This window comes from Stegostoma tigrinum, chromosome 33 (genome assembly GCF_030684315.1).
Source record: "Stegostoma tigrinum isolate sSteTig4 chromosome 33, sSteTig4.hap1, whole genome shotgun sequence".
In the NCBI taxonomy this organism is placed as follows: Eukaryota; Metazoa; Chordata; class Chondrichthyes; order Orectolobiformes; family Stegostomatidae; genus Stegostoma; species Stegostoma tigrinum.
This window is the reverse complement of record NC_081386.1, coordinates 3,337,823-3,362,480: the sequence shown is the minus strand read 5'-3', so window position 1 is coordinate 3,362,480 and position 24,658 is coordinate 3,337,823. Positions and strand designations below refer to the sequence as shown.

The window sequence follows — 24,658 nt, the reverse complement described above, 5'->3', positions numbered from 1 at the left end:
GCAAGGTTAAATATGAGGGCAAGGTTTGTAAAGGGCCCTGGAGCAGGGAATGAACAAAAGCCCATGATTACTCTCTCAATTAATGGGTGGCATGATGACTCAGCAGTTAGCAATACCAACTCACAGCACCAGGGATTCGGGTTCAATTCTACCCTTTGGTGACTGTGGGTTTTCTCAGGGTGCTCCGGTTTCCTCCCACAGTCCAAAGATGTACAGGCTGGGTGGATTAGCCATTGGAAATACAGGGTTAGATAGGGGCGAAGCGGGTCTGGGTGGGATGCTGTTTGGAGGGTCAGTGTGGACTCGATGGGCCAAATAGCCTGCTTCCATACTGTAGGGATTCTAATATGATGCACGATGTGAGAAGTAACTGTGTGTGGCAGAATGAGGGGAAGGGGATGCCTAAACCTCTCACTTCAAAGGGAATGTGGTGAAAGCAGAAGGGTAACAATGAATTCTACAATTACCTTTCAAACGTGGAGTGTTGCCGAGGTTCAAATATTTTAAATGTTGTTGTTTTTGTTCAGTTGCTGCATTGGGCCCGGGCAGCCGTGATGGGCAGAAACATTGAACATGGGGCATCAGGACCCAGTATGTTCCAGTGTGGAGCCATGTGCCAGGGCACTGGGCAAGGTGGACAGAGACCATGCTGCTACCCTTTCTCCAGCCTATCGACTGAGACTCCATGCTGGGACTGCTAGGTTGATGGGTCCACAGGAATTCTCAGATTAGGTCCGTTAATGTCACCCTGGAGGTAATGCTTTATCAAGGCCCACTTTCATGAAATTGTGGCCGAGTTAAAGGAGGTAAACAACCCCAAATGGTGGAAACTCCAATGGGATTGTTGGGACAGGCTGGAAAAGTCATTCTTTTTCCCTGCATTTCTGTAAGTTTGTGTCCAGGAAAATTCATTACATAGGGTCTAGAAGATAGTAATACGCCATTTGATCTATCAGAGCCTCGATAGGTGTCCTCCCTGTCAGTTAAATTGCATTTCTAGATTTAACACATACCGATCTGTGCAGGGAGATGCATGGTGGCTGAAGCCTGGGGCACAAATGCTCTGTAAAACAATAAAGTAAATGTTTGTACATACACACAAGTAGACCCAATGACAGCAAGATGGGACATGAGGTCAGAATTCATCAACAATCCTATTTCAACTCCTGCATTTGACACTGTTTTCTCTTGTCATCTGCCCCAGAGTTTGCTGGTGCACAGCAGAGAAAAGAATGGTGGGGCACAGGGTTTTCATTGATTTGTGTTTCATTTCCACTTCTAGAGGTTTCTTAAGAGAGTGCGCCGACCCTCTTCCTCAGAAAAGGCCAGCAGTGTTCAAATGACATGGTAACAAAGTGGTAGTGTAGTTTCCTGGATACAGTAACGTCATCAACATGTGAGACTTATTGCTTGTGGTCAGCCAACGAGAAAGCGGGGTCCGAGGGGAAGACAGACAGAAAACTGTTGGAGGCTTGAAGTGATACATTTCTCTCCCAAGCCAAAAATCTTTAGAAGGAGAATGCACACCCAGGAGAGCACGGGGATCAGTACTGACCTAAACACAAATCGAGGTTACATGCAAGTCCTTTGAGCAGGGCATATCTTGCAACCACTTTGCCCCTCATCCTCTCGACCTCACTCTCTCAGTGTCGATGCATTGATGAACTCTCCTTTCCCTCCCTGTTCTGTATCCATCCACTGCCCTATAATGAGTTCTAACAATATCTTTCGGTGCTGGAGGAGCAGGACAAAATCGGGATGGACACTTCGGCTCCCACTGGTGTTGGAACTGGGAAGGGCATTTTATTTGGGGGGGGGACGGTGTACCCCAACCTTTGCTCTTACACCATCTCAACTGGAATTTTGTTTTGGGTGGGAAGCCTTTGGTCAGCTGTCCCATGTGCTACCACTTGACCCCTTTAAGCAGCCAATTAAAGATGACCAAAGGACCTCAACCAGTTACTACCGAGATTAACCCAGCTACAGCAGGCACCTGCCAACACTGGGGAGTGTCCAACAAGTCATACTGTCTAACCTGGGCTGAGGTGGCAGGGACCTAGTCAAGGGAGCTGTGTCCTGTCTGAAGTGGGGGTGTGGGGCCAGGTGAGCTGTGACAGCCACCTCCTTCCCTTGCATTTGACCCCTTGCCCATTGCCCTCGGCCCTAACACCTAATCGATGCACTACTCGCTACATTATGTAACAATGGCCTGGGCATTCTGCAATCCTGGGACCTGCATCAGGAGGAGGAGGTGGGTGTACTTCCAGTAACAACCACACCTCCTCGGTGGTGCTGCTGAGCACAAGAGCTGTTGCCCTAGATTGGCTGGCACCTCTCACAAATGGGGACTTCAGCTCCTGAAGTCTGGATTCCAAGGGAGGACTGTCATGACTTTGTCACTGCCTGTTTTCTTTGTATCCTTTCACAGAATGTGACATTACTGGCAAGGCCAGCATTTGTTGACCATCCATCACCGCCCTTGTAATTGGCATTTTCTGGACCATTCTGGAGGGCATTTAAGAGTCACCCATGTTCTGAGAATCATGGGTCATATGTAGGTCAGATCAGGTGAGGACAACAGAGTCCCTTCCAGCAGGAAGGGTAGTGCCAATCAAGCGGCTCAGTGGGTAGCACTGCTGCCTCAGAGCTCCAGAGAACCAGGTTTGATTCCAGCCTCAGGTGACTGTCCGTATGGAGTTTTAACATTCTCCCTGTGTCTGCACACATTTCTGACAGGTGCACTGGTTTCTTCCCACAGCCTAAAGATGTGCAGATTTTTTTTTCTATTCATTTTGTGGGATGTGGGCATTGCTGACGAGCCAGCATTTCTTGCCCATCCCTAGGTGCCCTTCAGAAGGTGGAGGCGAGCTGCCTTCTTGAACTGCTGCATTCCTCGTGCTTTGCGTTGACCCACAATGCTATCAGGGAGGGAAGTCCAGGACTTTGACCCAGCAACAGTGAAGCAAGGGCAATATATTTCCAAGTCAGGGTGGTGAGTGACTTGGAGAGGAAATTGGAGGTGGTGGTGTTCCCATGTATCTGCTGCCCTTGTCCTTCTAGATAGAAGTAGTTGTGGGTTTGGAAGGTGCTGTCTGAGGATCTTTGGTGAATTTCTGCAGTGCATCTTGTAGATGGCACACACTGCTACTATTGAGTGTCAGTGGTGGAGGGAGTGGATGCTTGTGGATGTAGTGCCAATCAAGCGGCTGCTTTGTCCTGGATGGTGTCAAGCTTCTTGAGTGTTGTTGGGGCTGCACTGATCCAGGCAAGTGGGGAGTATTCCATCACACTCCTGACTTGTGCCTTGTAGATGGTAGACAGGCTTTGAGGAGTCAGGAGGTGTGCTACTCGCTGCAGTACTCCGAACTTCTGAGCTGCTCTTGTAGCCACTCTGTTAATGTGGTCAGTCCAGTTGAGTTTCTGGTCAATGGTAACTTCCAGGATGTTGATGGGGGGTTTCATCCAAGCTAATCATCACTACATTTAAAAGATTAATTTTAACAGCATTCATTAAAGGCTTATTGTGGCCAGGTCCACATATTGGTTCCTTACTTCTGCCTCAGTTCCTTGTTATCCCGCAGTGTCGCTTCACCAGCTGACAACAGCTGCTGCAGAAAGCCTCGAGCTTCCTTCCAGGCTTCACGGCCAAGAGCCATGAAAGGGTTAAGGGTTGGCTGCAAGAAAGACACAGACAATGTTTCACAGTCATTAGTATCCTACAAATGCAAGAATATAGCACAGGCATGGTGGGCAGAGTGGTCTTCTTCTGTGGTAGATCATTCCATGATTCTAACTCAGTAGTAGTATTGCTAGTAACTAATTCAATGGGACTGTTCTGATACACAGAAGAAATCTCACATTTATAATCATTTGGCAGACCTTTACGCTGTATCCTGCTGCATGCGCTTGTTGGTGTGTGTGTGTGTGTGTGTGTGTGTGTGTGTGTGTGTGTGTGTGTGTGTGTGTGTGTGTGTGTGTGTGTGTGTGTGTGTGGTCAGACTCTGCGTGTGAGGTTCCAAACTGCTTCCTGGCATTACACAGTGTCAGATGTTGGGCCTAAGTGTGTTTTCCGAAACATGTTTGTGAATAACAAGAATCACAATGATACTTAAAGAGGAAAGAGCGTAGAGAATTGATGGGCCACAGTGCTGAGTCACGAGACTGCACGGCAACACAGTGCTGCAATAAACTCTAGCAAAGACAGGGAGGGATGGCACATTCTGACGAGAGTCCCTGTTGTGTGCATTTTCATCCAAAGCTTTGAAGCATCTTGAGGGTCTTATCAAGTGTGTGTTTAGTTTCATCTGACTGGGTGTGTCTGAAAATTGTAGGTTGATCAAGGATCCAAATATAATGTGGCATGATACAGCAACAGGTATATCACCGAGCGGGTGTAGTTTGATACCCCTGAATAGGTGAAATTTATTTAAAGCATTTGAAAATGTTTGATGTTGACCAACTAACTCTCTGTATTGCTAATAAATCCAATCTGGAGGGATGTGGTCAAAGCTTATTTCTCACCAATCTATTCTAATGTTAATTTGAATTAAATCTTAATTTACTGAAACTCCACATTAGTCCCTATACTAGGTAATAATCTAAATCAATACGTGCATTCTTCTAAGATGTTAGCCTGGCTTAATGTTAGTATTCCTATCTCTCAGAACTGTCAGCTCAAGACTCTTCCTAGAGAACTGAACACAAATTCCAGGTGATGGAGTTATCTGTCAGGTGGTGAATGAGTCTACAGCACAGTTTAAAGATCCCCCTGCAATCCTGACCAATATTTAACATTCAATATCTGTAGGGGATTGGGCTGGTCAGAATCCCCTTGCTGCTCGCTGTTCTGCATATTTCTATTGACCACACCTTGGAAAAACATTTCAGTGGCAGTAAAGGACATTGGGGTGTCCGGCACTATTAAACTGTAAGTGATTTCTTCCTGTGAAGTACAGCTTGATAATTACCCCGGCTTTACATGGGCTCGAAGGGACTAGAAATTACTTCACAGAAGACTGGCCACTTATTCCAGCTTGTGGTGCACCTTACCTGGGCGAAGACATGTTGATGTTTAGAGAGAGCTGAGCCAGTGAAGAGATGTTTGACGACACTGAGGTCTAAGATCTGGTCTCCAATGGCAACACCGATTCTATGGTTTGGCTGAAAGCACAAAAGGAAAGCAGAGATAATTAAAATATCCTTTCTACTAGTCTCAATCGTACAAATGTCTGCAGATGAAATTTCACATGGCCGTGTAAAGGCCAGACTCAAGAGATTCCCCATCCACAGTCTGTGCTGAGCTGGTCAGTAGCAACAAACATACTCCACAATAAATTAGAAATAAACAGATGCTAGAACTCAGAAACTTCTGCTCACTGTCCAATAATCTTGCTTGTTAAGTACCATCTTGAGCCACTTCACACAGTTCTTCAAAACTCTTGATGTTACATGAAGTATCAGTGTCTATCTGATACTTCATATTCATTCGATGTTCTTCTTCTGCAGTCATCATTCTAACAAACACAAACCATAAGTATCTTTAGACCTGACATCACCAACCTGCTGAACGATGCACCAGAATCATTGTCTGACATCGCTTTATCACCTGTCTCTCCCTCTAAGCTTCCTTTGCTTCTTTCCAACTAAACACATACAGTTCTGAGGAAGGGTCACCGGACCCAAAACGTTAACTCTTTTTTTCTCCTCCACAGATACTGACAGACCTGCTGAGCTTTTCCAGCAACTTTCTTTTTGTTCCTGATTTACAGCATCCGCTTTTGGTTCTTAGATACAGTTTCTTGCAGCTATAGTATTGCTTCCTTACACTGGAAATACTTCCTTTATGTTCTGTGATGTCTGCCCACGACATTTACATCCTGCCTCTGGTTTTAATCTTTCTGCAAATATTTATTTCTTTTTCCTGATTTATTGTTCTCATGTAGCCTAGAAAGTCTCTTAGTAAAAGACAATATCTGGCCTGTTCTCCCAATGAATACACTCCAGTTGATGACTGACAACCTCAGAGATTCTGCACGTGTTGAAATAAACATGTCTACATCTTCTACCTTTGAACTTTTTGATCTTTTCCTTAGTTATCCTTTTGTTGTTTATGGATTTAGGGATCTTTTTAACTTACTTGCCAATATCTTTTCATGCATACTCTTTGCTTTCCTAATGTGATTAGAAATTTTACCATGCATGTTTGTAATGCTCTAGGTTTTCTACAGTATTGGGACAAGCTTCCCTTTTGTGTGCCTTGTCCTGTCCTACATGGTCTTTGACATCTGGGGCTAAAGAGTTGGGATAACTGCTCTTATTCTTTCTGTGATCACACTTGTTTTGAGCACTCTCTTTCTCCTTCTTGAATACTTCCCACTGCTCACTGATTTCATTATTCATAATATGGAGGTGCTGGTGTTGGACTGGGGTGGACAAGGTCAGAAAACATACAGCACCAGGTTATAGTCCAACAGGGTTTATTTGAAAACACAAGCTTTCGGAGCCTCGGTCCTCCTTCAGGTATTAGTGAGATGGTACCAGATGCAGAATTTATACGTAAAAGATCAAAGGGTCACACCATGGATGAGAATGTATTAAACAAACCTAAGATGCTGTTAAATCTTTAATCAGTTAGAAGGTTTTAATTGATTGTACATCTAAATCCCTGAATTCATTTCAAGTCACTGACCTGAGAGAATTAAAGGATTTATCAGTGTAAAGAAGAGGTGAGATTTTAGGTCAGACAATGCATGTTAGGTGTGAAACCTTGTTTAGAATCTGTTAGTGTTTTGGTTTGGAGTCAGACTGGTTATATTTCCAAAGTAGGAATTTATAAAATACCGCATTGACTGGCTATCTATAAATTGCATGCTTTCTAAACAAAATAGAATGTATCTGCAAATACAGATTCACCCCATAGATATACATATATGTGCGCATATGTATGTGGTTGAGGGAAAGAGTGAGAGGGAGAGAGAGAGAATTCATAGATCTCCAATAAGAGATGATCTAACCACTGCCTCTGAATCCCACACTATCTGCATTCAGGAGATTACTATTGACCAGAAACTCAACTGTACTCACTACACAAACACAGTGGCTACAAGAGCAGAACAGAAGCTGGGAATAACAAGAACTGCAGATGCCGGAGTCAGAGATAACACAGTGTGGGGCTGGAGGAACACAGCTGGCCAGGCAGCATCAGAGCAGGAAAGTTGGTGTTTCAGGTCGAGACCCTTCCAAACCCGTAACCACTTCCAAGGAACAGAGCACAGATACATGGAAACACTACCACTTGCAAGTTCCCCTCCAAGTCACTCACCATCCTGACTTGGAATGCGTTTTTTCTTCTTTACTCATTTATGGGATGAGGGCATCGCTGACCAGGCTGCATTTATTGCACACCCCTAATTGCCCAGAGGGCAGTTAAGACTCAACTGCATTGATGTGAGTCTGGAGTAACATGTAGGCCGACCAGGTAAGGATGGCAGTTCCCTTCCCTAATAAACCAGGTGGTTTTTTTCCCAACAATTGGCAATGGATTCATGGTCATCATTGCCCTCTTAATTCCAGATATTTATTAAATTCAATTCCACCATCTCTTGTTGCGGGATTCGAACCCAGGTCCCCACAATGTTGTCTGGGTCTCTGGATTAATAGTCCAGAGAGAATACCATTAGGCCATCGCCTCCCCGTAATATATATTGCCATATATATGGCGTGATATATTTACAGGAATAGTGCCAGATGACTGGAGGATAGCAAATGTGGTTCCCCTGTTCAAGAAGGGGAGTAGAGACAACCCTGGTAATTATAGACCAGTGAGCCTTACCTCAGTTGTTGGTAAACTATTGGAAAAGGTTATAAGGGATAGGATTTATAATCATCTAGAAAAGAATAAATTGATTAGGGATAGTCAGCACAGTTTTGTGAAGGGTAGGTTGTGCCTCACAAACTTTATTGAGTTCTTTGAGAAGGTGACCAAACAGGTAGATGAGAGTAAACCGGTTGATGTGGTGTATATGGATTTCAGCAAGGCGTTCGATAAGGTTCCCCACAATAGGCTATTGTACAAAATGCGGAGGAATGGAATTGTGGGAGTTATAGCAGTTTGGATCGGAAATTGGCTTGCTGAAAGAAGACAGAGGGTGATAGTTGATGGGAAATGTTCATCCTGGAGAGCAGTTACTAGTGGTGTACTGCAAGGGTCGGTGTTGGGTCCACTGCTGTTTGTCATTTTTATAAATGACCTGGATGAGGGCGTAGAAGGATGAGTTAGTAAATTTGCAGATGACACTAAGGTCGGTGGAGTTGTGGATAGTGACGAAGGATGCTGTAGGTTGCAGAGAGACATAGATAAGCTGCAGAGCTGGGCTGAGAGGTGGCAAATGGTGTTTAATGCGGACAAGTGTGAGGTGATGCACTTTGGTAGGAGTAACCGGAAGGCAAAGTACAGGGATAATGGTAAGATTCATAGCAGTGTAGATGAGCAGAGAGATCTCGGTGTCCATGTACACAGATCCTTGAAAGTTACCACCCAGGTTGACAGGGCTGTTAAGAAGGCATACAGTGTTTTAGCTTTTATTAATAGGGGGATCGAGTTCCGGAACAAAGAGGTTATGGTGAAGCTGTACAAAACTCTGGTGCTGCCGCACTTGGAATATTACGTACAGTTCTGGTCACCACATTATAAGAAGGATGTGGAAGCTTTGGAAAGGGTGCAGAGAAGATTTACTAGGATGTTGCCTGGTATGGAGGGAAGGTCTTACGAGGAAAGGCTGAGGGACTTGAGGCTGTTTTCATTAGAGAGAAGAAGGTTGAGAGGTGACTTAATTGAAACATATAAAATAATCAGAGGGTTAGATAGGGTGGATAGGGAGAGCCTTTTTCCTAGGATGGTGACGGCGAGCACGAGGGGGCATAGCTTTAAATTGAGGGGTGAAAGGTATAGGACAGATGTCAGAGGTAGTTTCTTTACTCAGAGAGTAGTAAGGGAATGGAATGCTTTGCCTGCAACGGTAGTAGATTTGCCAACTTTAGGTACATTTAAGTCATCATTGGACAAGCATATGGACGTACATGGAATAGTGTAGGTTAGATGGGCTTGAGATCGGTATGACAGGTCGGCACAACATCGAGGGCCGAAGGGCCTGTACTGTGCTGTAATGTTCTATGTTCTATGATATACTGCCATTCCTTCAATGTTCAAAATTCTGGAATTCCCTCCCTAAGGGCATTGTGGGTCGACCTACAGCATGTGGACTGCAGCGGTTCAAGAAGGCAGCTCACCACCACCTTCTCAAGGGCAGCCAGGGACAGATTATAAACGCTTACCAGCCAATGGTGCCCACATCCCAAGAGTAAACATTTTTTTTTAAATTACCTTCAACACCTACAGCTGTTTCCGGGCTACTTTTGTCAATCACATCTCAGTTTAGTAACATTGTTTTTGGTCTACTGTGCACTTTTCTGTAACAATGTCAAATCTATCTGAATTATGATAGTAACCATCATTATATTCCCCTACTAATTTCTCTTCTATCTACTCAGCTTCATATCCTTAAACTGAATCTTTTTCTTTTTGCCCTTGCTACCTTCTGACATATTTTCTGACTGCATGCATTCTGGTATTCTGCGCCTACTACACTGAATTTATCCAAGTTAATATTCAGGTGGAATATTCGCCCCACTGTTACTGTCCACTTGTGTCATCACTTCTCCGTAATTTGCCTACACGGCTGCTTTTCTCTCTTCCTGTTTGGTATCTGACGAAGACTCCTGGCAGTGTGATTTCTCCGTTTTTTATTCATTTGTTCAACCTGTGTGAACACACTTGATCTTATTTCTGGCATCTCCACTGTCATTCCAGCCAACGACTGTTTCTTTAGCCAACGTTCTGAGACCCCAACCCCCTTTGTTTTTACAGCTTCTTTCTCCTGTCCAAAAGCAAGACACTGACAAATGCAGAGCTGCTCTTTCTGGCTTTGCTTAAGCCACACTTCACATAAAAGTTGTAAATCATTAACATATTTTCAGCAGTAACTTTTACTTTCAATAATTTTAAAGACCTTGTTGACTTTTCTGACAATGATTGATGATGAAGTTTGTCTCCTGATAGCAATCCAAGGACTGCATAACTCTGCCGGCAGAGGTCTCTGACCCAGAGCCTGTGAAGATCAGTGTACTGTTGGCAGGAACTAGTTTTACTGCTGGCTTCATGACACTGTTTGACTGTGGCCCTTGGCTTAACCTACAAATGGATACCCTTGATCCATGCAATTGTATCTTTCTTTAAATAAATGTGAATTTCTTTAAACACTCCCCTTTGACCAGGTTGCTAAACTGTTTTTCAGATGTTTCTGATGCTGATTATGGTTTATTTACAATCTTGTGAAATCTCTGGCCAATTGCTAATGCATTCTGAACATCAGGTCCCTGCAGTGGACCCTGTTTTGCAGCTTCTCGAAAACAAACTCTGAGACGTCTCTTCACTATAAACATGGTAATGACAATCTGCAGTTATGTAGCGTTCACCTGAGCGCATATTCACCAAATCCATTCACCTAGCCTTACCCTTGCTCAGCCTCTGTGTCACTTTCAAAGGAGGTCTATTGTACCATATGGCACTAGCTGTAATCCGTAAACCAGAGGTTCGAGGCTGGACAAGCATTGCTGTATGCCCTCTCCTAGGTTTGCACCTCTAGCACAGCACTGAGGGCACTGTCAGTCAGATCCCCTTTTGGGTCAAAAGTTAAATCAATTACTTGTCCTCTCAAGTAAACACCCAAGATTCCATAGGACCAGTTCAATTAAGTTTTCCTTGATTTTCCGATCCATATTTGTCCTGACAGCAATATCACTACAAACATTATGATTATTTATCTCATTGCTGTGTCTGGGGAATTGTTCTGACTGATACAATGGGACATTGCAACGGTGAGTAACTTTCGGGAATATTTCATTCTGAACATTGCTGATACTGTGAAAGGCGCTATCTAAGTTCAGCCCTGCTGCTCAACGTTTGATGGGCACAAATGAACACTACTCAGGGATAACGCAATGGTAGACACTTCAAACGCGTTCCCAAGCTAAATAAATTGATTGAAAAGTGACAGAAACATCGGGGAGTTATCCAGGCACAGAGAAATTTCCTTTTGTCCTGAAGTGGGGGTTTCACGGCTCAATTTCACGGGGAAAGAGTTAATATTGTAAAGCTCCTGTTTCTCGCTGCACTAGGTGTGGTAAAATGGTGTACACTGGTTCACAGACCAGACATCAAAGCTAAAGCAAACGTTGCGGGTTCTGGAAAAATGAAACACAAAAAAGTGTTGGGAAGCTAGCTGAATCTGTAACAGAGTTTAACGTTTCGAATGCGACACCGGAACTGCCGAGTTATCCCAACATCGTTAAGTTTTCATAGGCTTTGAGTCCATTTCAGACACTTTGCCCAAACTGAAACTCACACCGCTCCTGATAAAAGCCTCCGCCCCCACCATGGTGTGAAATATTTTCGAGTCACCTACGTTATCCGGAGTGGAAAATACACCGAACGGAAGGTTCTGGATTGGGAAATCCGAGTCCTCTTCCACTTTCAGGAAGGACATGTTTCTGAGGAGACAGACTGACACAGTGAGAGGGAAGGCACTTCCTTTTCAATGTTCAACAAAGAGCTGAATCAATACGAGTCAATTCGTAGCTGCACCGCCAATCGTGTTGTATCTTGACAAGATACGAAGTACAACTGAGCATTGGAACACAAGGTCTGGAGCGAGAGGAACAGTGCAGGCCTGGCAGAATCAGAGGAGGAGGAAAGCTAATGGAGCTTGTTATCTCAGACTCTAGCATCGGCAGTTCCTACTATCTATAAGCATTGAAAGTCTCCGCGATTCTGTAAACACGAAATTCTATTTTTAACTCATTCTATATTTAAGTAACACTGGAATAATCGCACTTTTGGGGTGAATTTATTTTGTAACAGTCCCATGTGCCATGCAGCATTCTAAACATTACAAGCTACTTGGCCCAAACAGCCCGCATGTTCCAGCCTCACCCTCTCTAGACTGTTATCATATCCTCCCATTCCCCTCCCGCACCCTGAACCCCGTCTTTTATTCCATAAGACCGTAAGACATAGGAGTGGAAGTAAGGCCATTCGGCCCATCAAGTCCACTCCCCCATTTAATCAGGGCTGCTGGGCATTTCAACTCCACGTCCCTGCACTCTCCCCGTAGCCCTTGATTCTTTGTGAGATCAAGAATTTATCAATTTCCACCTTGAGACATTTAACATCCCGGCCTCCACTATGCTCTGTGACCATGAATTCCACAGGTCCACCACTCTCTGGCTGAAGAAATATCTCATTTCCGTTTTAAATTTACCCCCTCTGATTGTCAGGCACAACCTCCCTTACTGAATCCATGCTGACTTGTTCTAATCTGACCCTGCACTTCCAAGAATTTAGAAATCTCATCCTTGACAACGGATTCTAGAATTTTACCAACAACCGAGGTTAGGCTAATTGGCCTATAATTTTCCAACTTTGCCTTGATCCTTTCTTAAACAAGGGGGTTACAACAGCAATTTTCCAATCATCTGGGACTTTCCCTGACTCCAGTGACTTTTGAAAGATCACAACAAAAGCCTCTGCTATTTCCTCAGCGACCTCCCTCAGAATTCTAGGATGTAGCCCATCGGGGCCAGGAAATTTATCAATTTTTAGACCCTTTAGCTTTTCTAGCACTTTCTCTTTTGTAATGCCTACCATACTCAACTCTGCCCCCTGACTCTCCTTAATTGTTGGGATACTATCATGTCTTCCACTGTGAAGACTGACGTAAAGTAATTATTAAGTTCTTCAGCTATTTCTTTATCTCCCATCACTAGCCTCCCAGCATCAACTTGGATTGGCCCAATGTCTACTTTTACCTCTCGTTTGTTTCTTATGTATTGAAAGAAACTTTTACTATCATTTCTAATATTACCAGCTAGCTTACCTTCATATTTGATCCTGTCCTTCCTTATTTCTCTCTTTGTTATCCTTTGTTTGTTTTTGTAGCCTTCCCAATCTTGTGATTTCCCCGTACTCTTGGCCATTTTATAGGCTGTCTCGTTTTCTTTGATACATTTCCTGACTTCCTCTATCAGCCATGACTGTCTAATTTCACCCCCCCCACCAACCAGATAATCTTTCTTTTCTTTGGGATGAAAGCTTCACGGAGAGAGTAAGAGCTGCCGATGCTGGAGTCAGAGATAACACAGTGCAGAGCTGGAAGAATACAGCAGGCCTGATGAAGGGTCCCGTCCTGAAACGTCGACTCTCCTGCTCCTCTGCTGCTGCCTGACCTGCTGTGTTCCTTCCACCTCCACACTGTGTTATCCAGCTTCTGGCTAGTTTCACATACTCTCCGCTCCAGCCGAAGAGGTTTTTCCCGAATTCCGCATTGGATTCATTAGTAACCCTATTGCCCCTAGATTTTCACCCTTCAAATAGAAACATCATCTTTTCACTCAGATCAAGCCCTTAAAGACCTTTATTAGATTACCTCGTGATGTTCTGTCTAGAGAAGAACATCCATCCTCCTCAAACTTCCCTGATGAAGATAGCCTCCCAGCTCCAGCATCATTCTGGTAACTTTCTTGTGCATCTATGTCACTTTCATGAAATGGACCCCAGAAATATTTGCAGACTCCGATGCGTTGCCACCGAAGTCTTCATACAATTTTAGTACAACCTGTTTGCTTTCCAGCATAGAAATAGTTGAGCAGCTTTTGGGAGCTTTAGACACACAAAGACTAAACACCATACTAGTGAAAACCATGGAACGTTTACCAACAACTTACATTGTAATCAGATACATGATGCTGCAGGACTTTGCCAGGACTATGTTTTTATTCAGACATGGGATATAGGTGCTAATGGCCAGGCCAGCATTTATTGCCCGTCCCTAGTTGCCCCTTGAGAAGGTGATGGTGAACTGCCTTCTTGAACTGCTGCAGCCCACGTACTGTCAGTAGACCCACAATGCCATGAGAGATGGAATTCCATGATTTTGATGCAGGGACACCGAAGGAACGGCGATACATTTCCAAGTCAGGATGGTAAGTGGCTTGCTACTGGGAATGTTCCCATGTATCTGCTGCCCTTGTCCTTTTAGATGGCAGTGGTGTGGGTTTGGAAGATGCTGTGTAAGATGCTGTGTAAGGAGCTCTGGGGAATTTCTTCAGTGCATCTTATTGATAGTACACACTACTGCTACATAGTGTCAGTGATGGAGAAAGCTTATGGATGTGGTGCCAGTCCAGCAGGCTGCTTTGTCCTGAGTGGTGTTCTGTTCTTGAGTGTTGTTGGAACAACAGTCCAGGCAAGTGGGGAGTAGTCCATTGCACTCTGACTTGTGCCTTGTAAACAGTGGACAGGCTTTGGAGACTCGTTGGGGGGGTGGGGTGGGGGGAGTTATTTCCTGCAGGATTCCTAGCCTCAGACCTTTTCTTGTAACCATTGTATTTATGTGGCTAGTCCAGTTCAGTTTCTGGTCTATGGTAACCCCCAGGATGTTGATAGTGAGGATAAATCAGGTTTGCAATCAGTTTCCAGTTTCATATGACATGACACCATCTGACATCGCTGATAATGCAGTCTAGCTATTAATATTTTAACTTTAATCCCATCATCAATTCTATTCTTTTCTTCTAGAAATGAACACTTTATAAATCATTTTTGTTATTTTTACCTAATTGTGCACTTGCACCCCCAGATTTCACTGTTCCTTACTCTATCTAGACCTCTATTGTACAAGGAGTATGTGGCTTCAATATTCTTCCTACCAAAATATAACATCTTATATTTGCCAATCTCAAAGTCAATTACACCCAAGTTCTGCATGTTTATGAATGTCTTCTGGTCTTTTGATGCTGAACTTCTTTAAATTTAAGATAACGCTCCTCTTTCCAGACTCTGAATTGTTGAGATAAATGGTGATGTTGTCAGGTGAAGAGGGGTGATTCATTTCTCCTTGTTTTACCTCCATGGTCAATAGAAATAAATTAGGGCAGCACAGTGGCTCAGTGGTTAGCAATGCTGCCTCACAGCACCAGGGACTTGGATTTGATTCCAGCCTCGGGCGACTGCCTACGTAGAGTTTGCATATTCTCCCTGTGTCTGTGTGGGTTTCCTCCAGGTGCTCCGGTTTCCTCCCACAGTCCAAAGATGCGCAGGCTAGGTGGATTGGCCATGCTAAATTGCCCATAGTGTTCAGGCATGTGCAGATTAGGTGGGTTATGGGGGCTGGGTCTGGGTGGGATGTTCTGAGGTTTGGTGTAGACTTGTTGGGCCATAAGAACATAAGACATAGAAGTAGAAGTAAGGCCATTCAGCCCATCAAGTCCACTCCGCCATTTAAATCATGGCTGATGAGCATTTCAACACCACTTCCCTGCACTCTCCCCGTAGCCCTTGATTCCTTCTGAGATCAAGAATTTGTCGATCTCTGCCTTGAAGGCATCCAACGTCCCGGCCTCCACTGCACTTCGTGGTAATTAATTCCACAAGCCTACCACTCTCTGGCTGAAGAAATGTCGTCTTATTTCAGTTTTAAATTCACCCCCTCTAATTTTAAGGCTGTGCCCACGGGTCCTAGTCTCCTAACAGAAACAACTTCCTAGCGTCCACCCCTTCTAAACCATACATTATCTTGTAAGTTTCTATTAGATCTCCCCTCAACCTTCTAAACTCTAATGAGTACAATCCCAGGATCCTTAGCCGTTCATCATACGTTAAACCTACCATTCCAGGGATCATCCCTGTGAATCTCCGCTGGACACACTCGAGGGCTAGTATGTCCTTCCTGAGCTGTGGGGCCCAAAATTGGACACAGTATTCTAAATGGGGCCTAACTAGAGCTTTATAAAGCCTCAGAAGCACATCGCTGCTTTTATATTCCAACCCTCTTGAGATAAACGACAACATTACATTCACTTTCTTAATTACGGACTCTACCTGCAAGTTAACCTTTAGAGAATCCTGGACCAACACTCCAAGATCCCTTTGTACTTCAAAGGGCTGAAGGGCCTGTTTCCACGCTGTAGGGATTCTAATTCTAATTCTTAGTTGACCGGATGAAAAATGAAGGTCATACGATTGCTAGATATGCATAACAGAGAGAGAGTGGAGTTTTATTACCTATCAAACTTGAGAAAAATAAGAAGATGCAACCTCAAACACAAACTCAGGTAATAAACTTTGAAACAGATGGTTGGGAAGAAGGGTCACTTGTACAGAAAGGAATAATAAAATCCAGCACAGCTTTAGCTCTTAAGAGTTCCTTTAGTTGCAGTATTTATAAAGACCAAAATCCAACTATTCAGTGAACTGAAAACAAAAATGCTGGAGATCACAGTCAGGTAGCATCCATGGAGAGACAGCAAGCTAACGCTTCAAGTCTAGATGATGCTTCATCATCTACTGGTTGCTGCTTTGAACCCTCTCTGATCTTTTCTAGTTTGCAAGAAAATGCTTTATTCATAAATTATCTATAAGTACATAATAAAACAATGCAAGATGATCATTACTGAAAATAAAAGTATTGCATTTGATACAGTACAGTTCAACTACTTGGAGCATTTGCAGCAATGTGACTAGACATATGCTTCATAATACCAGGGACAGGTAGAATCTCATCACATAGTGACACTTGGTATTTGTGTACTGCGAGTCTATGCATAGCATGATGCAGTTGCACACAAAGATAACCATCAGGATGAGGGTGACATCGGATATATTCTTCCTGCCTCCGTCCAGAGAATTGTACAGAGCTTCCCAGTGAACATGATCCATCTTTGATTTTCAGGTGAAATAGAAACTGGTTTGGGTGATCACTGTAGCACAGGGGAATGGGCCAGACCTACACCAAGAGAATCTCACATGTAGTGACCAGGTTTATACCCGCCACGGAGATGGCACAGATTTTTCACATGCCCAGTTTTTGAATTACATTGGTGATACACTCCTTCTACATTATAGCACATGTACCCAGTCCCTCTGAACCCTTTACCACGCACCTACAGGTAATCTGACCTCATGGTTAAAGGGATAAAGGATCAATGGGCCCCAGTTCTCAAAGAACAGGGCCTCGCTCTTGCCTCAATTTTTTTGGCTCCCAAGGCCAGCTCAAACTGGTCTTAGATGCTCATGAGTCGATGCATTGGCAGAGAATCTGAGCAGAAAATGACGTCATCATTCACGTACAAGGAGGCTTTGACCTGCACGCCTCCACTGCCTAGAATAGTCAGCCCTCTCAGGCTCGCTTCCTTCCTGATGGACTCTGCAAAAGGCTCTGTACAACACACAAACAAGGCAGGAGAAAGAGTGTCTAGCCCTGCCTCACTCCAGATCTAATCTTGAAGCTTTCTGATTCCCACCTATTGATTAACTTTGCCTGACTGCTGTTGACGTTAAGCAGTTGGATCTATTTGTACATTCCCTGCCCAAAACCCAGTTTGGGGGCACATCCCTCATGTAGGTGTCCAATATCCTGCCAAAGGCCGCCTTCTTCTTGAGGCTGATGAGGCAGGCCTTTTGAGCCTGTTCAGTCATTTAATACAATCACAGATCATTCAACTCAGCACCCTGTTCCCATTTTCCTCCAAATCCTTTGATCCCTTAAGCCCCAAGAATGATATCTCCATCTTGAAAACATTCAATGTTTTGGTCTCAACCGTTTATCACGACAGACAATTCCACAGACTCTCCACTCTCTGAAGACGACATTTCTCCTCATCTTAGTCTTAAATAGAACTTTATAGATCTATATGTGATCCCCCACATTCTTCAAAACCTCAGTGAATATTGTCCAAACCAATACAATCCCATTTCATGTGTCAGTTCTGCCACCCCTGGAATCAGTCCGGTAAACCTAATTTGCACTGTTTCTGTGACCAGCACATCCTTCATAAGGCGACGAGACTAAAACTGCATAGAACATCCCCAGATTTACACACAGTCTGGTCAGGGTGAGTGATGGCCTTGGACAAATACTTGTATTCAATATTTAACGGTGAGATTGGTCACCAATTCTTAATTTTCTCCCTGTCCCCTTTCCATTTGTAGATAGATTCACACATGCTACTAGCCAGAAACAGACTCTAGCTCACCCAGAGAGAGAAATTTGTCCAGATTCTGCCATGTACTGTTATCTAAGGCCTCAGTGATAGAGGACTGTAAAGACCGGGAGGTTGTGGGTGGGTTTCACATCATTTACAAAAGGGTGCTTGTTTCCTCTGTAATTGCAAAGCTGCAGTATCCTGTCCTGCAGCTAATTTTTGAGCTTGAGAAAGAACAAGAGACTTCTTTATTTCAAAAATTTACAATGTTCATAAAAGAACCATCTATAAGTAGTACAAGACGTTTCTCATGCTGTTCTGTAGAATTTTTCTATCAGGGAATAGAAACACAAATGATACATTGGAATCTTACATCCTACAGAGCTACCCTGCAGTTACAATAACAAGGATATTTTTAAATTCATGCAGGAATTAAACATTTGCATTGGGGGGTGAAGATAGTATCTGATAACTGAGCTGATCACCCTTGTACTTTGGCAGAAAGGCTTAGAGGATGGTCTTTCCCCACTGCACTTTGTCAGCAGCTGCCCAAAGCCTTAGTATGTCCCTTGGCACACAGGCCTGGATATTGGAACGTGCCAGTCCGAAACATTTAGTTGAAGGCAACTCTTTACACTGGAAGACCAGCAAGTTTGTGCTAAGTGCGTCTTTCATGGAGTTGATGGTCCTCTAGGCGCAGTTGAAATTTGCCTCTTAATTACCATTGTAACTCTACTGTAGCTAGTTTTGCATGTTACATCTGGGTTACATGGGCTTATCTGATGGTTACAGCAGCCACTTTGACATAGCAATGTCCTTTTTAAAAGCCTTTTAGTCCACGAAAGTCAAATGATGAACTTTGACTAACGATAGTCCATTTCACTACAATTCTAACAATGGCAACTAACAATGATCTTTAATCAATCCCTGTGGAACATTACAAAATCGAAAGAGAACATGGGTTAACCAAAAGACAGGAAGTAGTTCGTTTATCATCGAAGATCTCTGACCTTAGTTACGAGTTTAATTTTGACATGCTTTTTCCACATATATTGCAATCAGTCACACATCTGAGTGTGTTGTTACCATTCTGCTGCTGTCTTAGACACACATCATGCCCTATCAAAAAGTGTATTCCCATAAGCTCTGTCACATAGCAGACTCACTTATGGCAAACTGCTAAATCCAAGTTGTCATTTAAAGGGTTTTTGACAGAGGTGCACTTGTTCCTTAAGTTGGTCAGCCTTTCTCAGAGGATTTCAAAAAAGGTGACAAAAAAAAACAGAAGCTACTGGAAAAGCTCAGCAGCTCTGGCAACATCTGTGAAGAGAAATCAGAGTCAAATGTTTCAATTCTGACTCTTCTTCACAGATGCTCCCAGACTTGCTGAGCTTTTCCAGCAACTTCTGTTTTTGATTTACATTTACAAGGACCACAACTCTTGGTTTTTATTTTCCATCAAAAAAAGGTACAGTTGACATCCTAGGGAAAGGAAAGCCAGCAGGGATACCGAAACACATTACAGAATAAGATCTGCTTTATTTTACTCAGGGGCTATAGGAATCACTTAAATGGAAGCATTTGTTACCCATTCCTAAATTGCCCAAGAGATCATTGTGAGCTACCTTCTTGAACTGCTACAGCAAATGTGGCATAGATGTGCTCACGGTCCTAGTCTGCAAGTTCCAGCATCTTGACTCAGACAGTAAAGGAGTAAAATATATTTCCACATCATGGATGCAGTGCAGGAACTGGTTTAGCCATTCTGGCCGCTTTTGTCATTAACTCACTTGGTATATGACTTGGAGAATTTACAGCTAATTGTGTTTCAATGTAAATGCTGCCGTTGTTCAAAGCAACAATTGTCTAGCACTTGGAAGGTGCTAAGGAGCATTGGCAATTTGTCACAGTGCATCTTGCACATAGATGGTATACGATGATGTTCCATCTAATTTTCCTTCACCATGCACAGCAGTTCGCTTCATTGGCAACCCACCAACCAGCAGTCAAATGAGTTGCTTTGACTAAATGATGGTTGAGCTTTTTGACCAGTATTAGACAGCAATCATCCGGTGAAGTGCAGCCATATTATTTATACAGCTGATCCAGCTTTTGGTCAATAAATGACAGCAAGGTAGTTAATGGTGGAAGTTTCAGTGATGAAAATGCAACTGAATGCAAGAAAGATAGGATTATATTTTCTATTAAAGATGAGCAGTGTTGGCAAAGGCCACTTATCAGCCCAAGTCTGCCTGTTATCCAAGTCTTATTGAATATGAAAACAGACCACTGCAGTATCTCAAGCTAGTACAAACCATTCAGCCGAGTCTGTCCCGATTTTCAATTCATGAATGATCTGTATCTTACCTGCCATAGCTGACAAATATCCAGTGAACTCAGTTTTAAAACTTCCAATGTATCCTTACTTTCAACAGCTGGTCAGGTGAGTTAACCGTAGTACAACTATGGGAAATTACAGAACAATAGCAAAACCTATTTTGCTTGGTACACTCTGTCCAAAGATTTTGATGGTAGCTACCAAGGCCTTACTAGCTATAGGCATTAAAAAAAATACAAAAAACATACACTGGGTGAAAATTGAGGGTCCTCACAGCTGATAAAAACATGACATTACATCCATAGATAAACCAGAGTCTTGGAAAATTATTTTGCCTTTAAGTTTCTTTTCCCCCACAACGCTTCTTCCATCCTTGAGCATCATGTTTAACCATGTCTACAGCACTGAGTCCGAAATCCTCTCGATATTATTACATCAATTTTGTTCTGTGGGTATGGAGTCACATGTAGGCCAGACAAAATAAGTATAGCAGCTTCCTTCCCTTAATAAGACTTAGTGAACTGGATGGGTTTTTTCCTGACAATCAGCAATAGATTCATGGTCATCATCAGACTCTCAACTCCAGATATTTATTGAATTCAAATTCCACTAGCTACCATGGCAGGATTCAAACCCAGGAGCCCAGAACATTATCTGGGTCTTTGGATTAATGGTCTAGCAATAATACCACTAGGTCATCACCTTGCCTCACTGACCAAGAAAATTCAGTACTTCCAGCAAACATCACTTCTTCACCCCTATCTTCCCTTACCTAGACTACCACTACGTCAGAGGGTGACAAGTAAAATAAAAAGGAAAGGGAAAAAGTAGGGTAGGAAAGAGAGAACTGGAAGCAAAAGGACAAGTGGGGCGAAAATTAAAAGATAGACAACATGAGGAAAAGTACAGGAAGGGTATTTGAAAGTTCCATTTACGTAATGCCTTTCATATCCTCAGATACTCTCAAAAGTAGTTTACTGTCAACAAAGTACCTCTGAAATGCATTAATAATTATTTTCACAAATCTGGCAACTGATTTGTACCCAGAAAATCTACTGTTTTCAAATAGTGCCATGGAATTTTTAACTTGAGCAGGCAGAAGAAAACATTGGCAACAACATAGCATGCCTGCAGTACCACACTGGACTGTCAGCTGAGGAAGTGGCTACTGTGGCAGGATTTAGAGTTCAGGGAGGCAATGGCTTACTGGTATTATTATTATTGGACTGTTATTACAGAGATCCAGGTAATGTTCTGGTGACTCCAGTTTGAATCCTGCCACAGCAGATGGAGGAATTTGAATGGAGAGGGAGAGAGAGCGCGAGAGAAAAAAAAAATCAGTGACCATGAATCTGTTGCCAATTGGATTGGGAAAACACCCACCTGGTTCATTGATGTCCTTTAGGGAAGGAAACTGCCATCTTTATCTAGTCTGGCCTACATGTGACTCCAGACCTACAGCAATGTGGTTGACTCTTAACTGCTCTTTGGGCAATCAGGAATGGGCAATAAATGCTGCCTATGAACAAATATAGAAAATAAAGCTCTTCCTACTGCATTGTAACCTGTCTATGCAAGATATCATTATTATTTACCTCTTCTGACCTTTCATAAAAAGGTATGGTTTACTTCCATACTTTCTTTGTCTTCAAAACTTGAAGACTAGGGACTCATTATCTTGATTTACTGATCAAATAAGACAAAAAATGGAAATTGCTGGAAAAGCTCAGCAGGCCTGGCAGCATCTATGTAAAGAAATCAGAGTTCTGAAGGAGAGTTACTGAACCAGATACATTCTGTTTAAGAGAAATCTAACCATGATTTCTCAACACCGAATGTTTCAGGTTCAGTGACCCTTCTTCAAAACTGATCTTCACTTTACACAGATGCTACCAGGCCTGGTGAACTTTTCCAGCAATTTCTATTTTTGTTTGATTTCCAGCATTCACAGTTCTTTTGCTCATAATAAGATGGTTCCCTACATGGTGTGCATGACAGACTGACATCAATTATAACAAGCACAGGTCACAAGTGTCATCTTTGACTACTTACATCAGCATCAGTAAGATTAGAGATCCCCAGGCCTTCAGTTTATGGTGTCTTTTATAGGTTCAATTACGCATGACAAATGTCAGTACAATATATCATTAAAGTCATCATTCTACCAGTTAGTCACATGTTGGAATGCTTTTTCCACTCCAGAGATTCCACATGCAAGTGCTCAATACATTTTGGTAGTCCTCTCTCTCACCTGTGTATTCAGGACAGAATTTCTATTCATACCAAATTACTTCTACAAAGATAGTGAGAATTTGGAACTACCTACCACACAGGGAGTTGTTGAAATGAGTAGTAGCAACATTCAGAACAAGCTAGACAAGCACTTAAAAGGGAGGGGTTATTGCAAGGGAAGATTCAAATGGGAAGGCGTCCCAGCCACCATCAGTTCTGAGGGTCACCGGACCAGAAACATTAATTGTTTTTTTTTCTCCCCCATCATAGATGCTGCCAGACCTGCTCAGCTTTTCCAGCAAGTTTGTTTTTGCTCCTGATTTACATCTGCAGTTCTTTGGTTTTTAAACTTTTTGTCCTTTTAAAAAGGTCATTGGCAACTGCATGAATTTTATTCATACATTTTCAATAAAAATCATGGCAAGTAATGGACATTTGTCATGTATAATGCAGTGTAGCTGGAGAAAAACATAACCAAGTTGCTTGCTAGGACATTTCAAAGCCAGACACATTGCTGGGGGCCAAACTGGATTAATAAACTTTTTAATTCAAACAATCCAGGTTTTCCTAATTATTAAATTCATTCACCTGCTCCTGTACCATTTTAATTCCTACTTCTAGAGCCCTTGATCAGGCTATTGAATAACTATTCCAGTAAGATTATAACACTATTATTACGGATGGTAACACAGCATTTATACCAGAATCAGTCCATTATATCCATGCCATACTGAAAACTTCAACCTACAACTGGAGTTCATAGTGCCTTGAACATAAAACACCAAGATACTTCACAGGAATGCTGCATATTACATGCTAACAGGACTTGCAGCAGATTAAGATATTAGATTAGATTCCCTACAGTGTGGAAACAGGCCCTTCGGCCCCAGGAAGTCCACACCGCCCCTTGAAGCATACAACCCAGACCCATCCCCCTATAACCCACACACCCCTGAACACTATGGGCAATTTAGCATGACCAATCCACCTAGCCTGCACATCTTTGGACTGTGGGAGGAAACCGGCACACCTGGAGGAAACCCACACAGTCATGGAGAGAATGTGCAAACTCCACACAGACAGTTACCCAGGGCTGGAATCGAACCAGAGTCCCTGGAGCTGTGAGGCTGCAGTGCTAACCACTGAGCCACCATGCTGCCCCTATGGGTAGAGATTTGCCTTTTTAAGTTTACATTTCTTTCCTGGCAGCCAGACAGTTCTTCGAAGTAGAGTCCTGCACTTTGCATCTATGCTTGTCATAAAACCAGCCAAATCTGTGGAATTGTCTTGTATGATAGCAAGTGCTGAACAAAGTAGTAATCAGGGATCCAAACACTCGTACTTTTGCTGCCCTTCTGGCAGTGATATTATGTAATTTATACTTTGGAAGCATAAGCTGCAAATAGTGTGAAGTTAATTGAGAAACCAAACAGTGAAGTAAGTTCTGCATTTATTTAGCATCTTTCAAAAAGATACCCCAAAGCACTTTACAAATAAATACATTTGAAATGCAGTCACTGTAATGGTAGGCACTGCAGCAGCCAATTTATGCACAAGATGTAACAAACAGCAACTAAGTCTGTTTGGAAACAATATCTAAACCAAATAATGCTGGTTGAGGGTACGTTTGACAGGTCAGAGATAAGATGTACTCTGCTTTTAAAATCTCTACATCTACATGCTACAGAAAAAAAAAATTGGTTTGAATTTCATTACAGTAAAATAGCAAATTCCACAAGTCATCTTAGGAAAATCTGCATGTTTTCGGTAGAAGTGAAGTGGCACACTACAAAACTTACTCCTAAGTCCCAACTGACTTTGGATACTGGAGACCATGTGGGACAGAATGCATTACTGTCAATTTCAATGTCAATGTCAGTAAGTCCACCATACCAGACCAAAAGGAAGACTAAAACTAAAATCAAAATTTATTTACAAGTATTATACAGAAGCAGAAAGACACAGCAAGAAACTAGTACAATATTTGTCTTA

The 24,658-nt window shown here is 42.8% G+C and overlaps 1 protein-coding gene across 1 annotated transcript in view; it reads right to left on the bottom strand.

Annotated features, from left to right (window-relative positions):
• The window catches only part of fah (fumarylacetoacetate hydrolase (fumarylacetoacetase)), a 43,248-nt gene extending 31,474 nt beyond the window's left edge, over positions 1-11,774 (bottom strand). The window contains exons 1-4 of the mRNA XM_048562892.2: positions 11,523-11,774; positions 5,050-5,160; positions 3,553-3,674; positions 1,014-1,063 (exon numbers count right to left, since the gene is read on the bottom strand). Coding sequence (XP_048418849.1) covers positions 1,014-1,063; positions 3,553-3,674; positions 5,050-5,160; positions 11,523-11,603 — 364 coding nt within the window. The 5' untranslated portion in view covers positions 11,604-11,774. The remainder of the gene's footprint in view (positions 1-1,013; positions 1,064-3,552; positions 3,675-5,049; positions 5,161-11,522) is intronic.
• Positions 11,775-24,658: the final 12,884 nt, after the last annotated feature.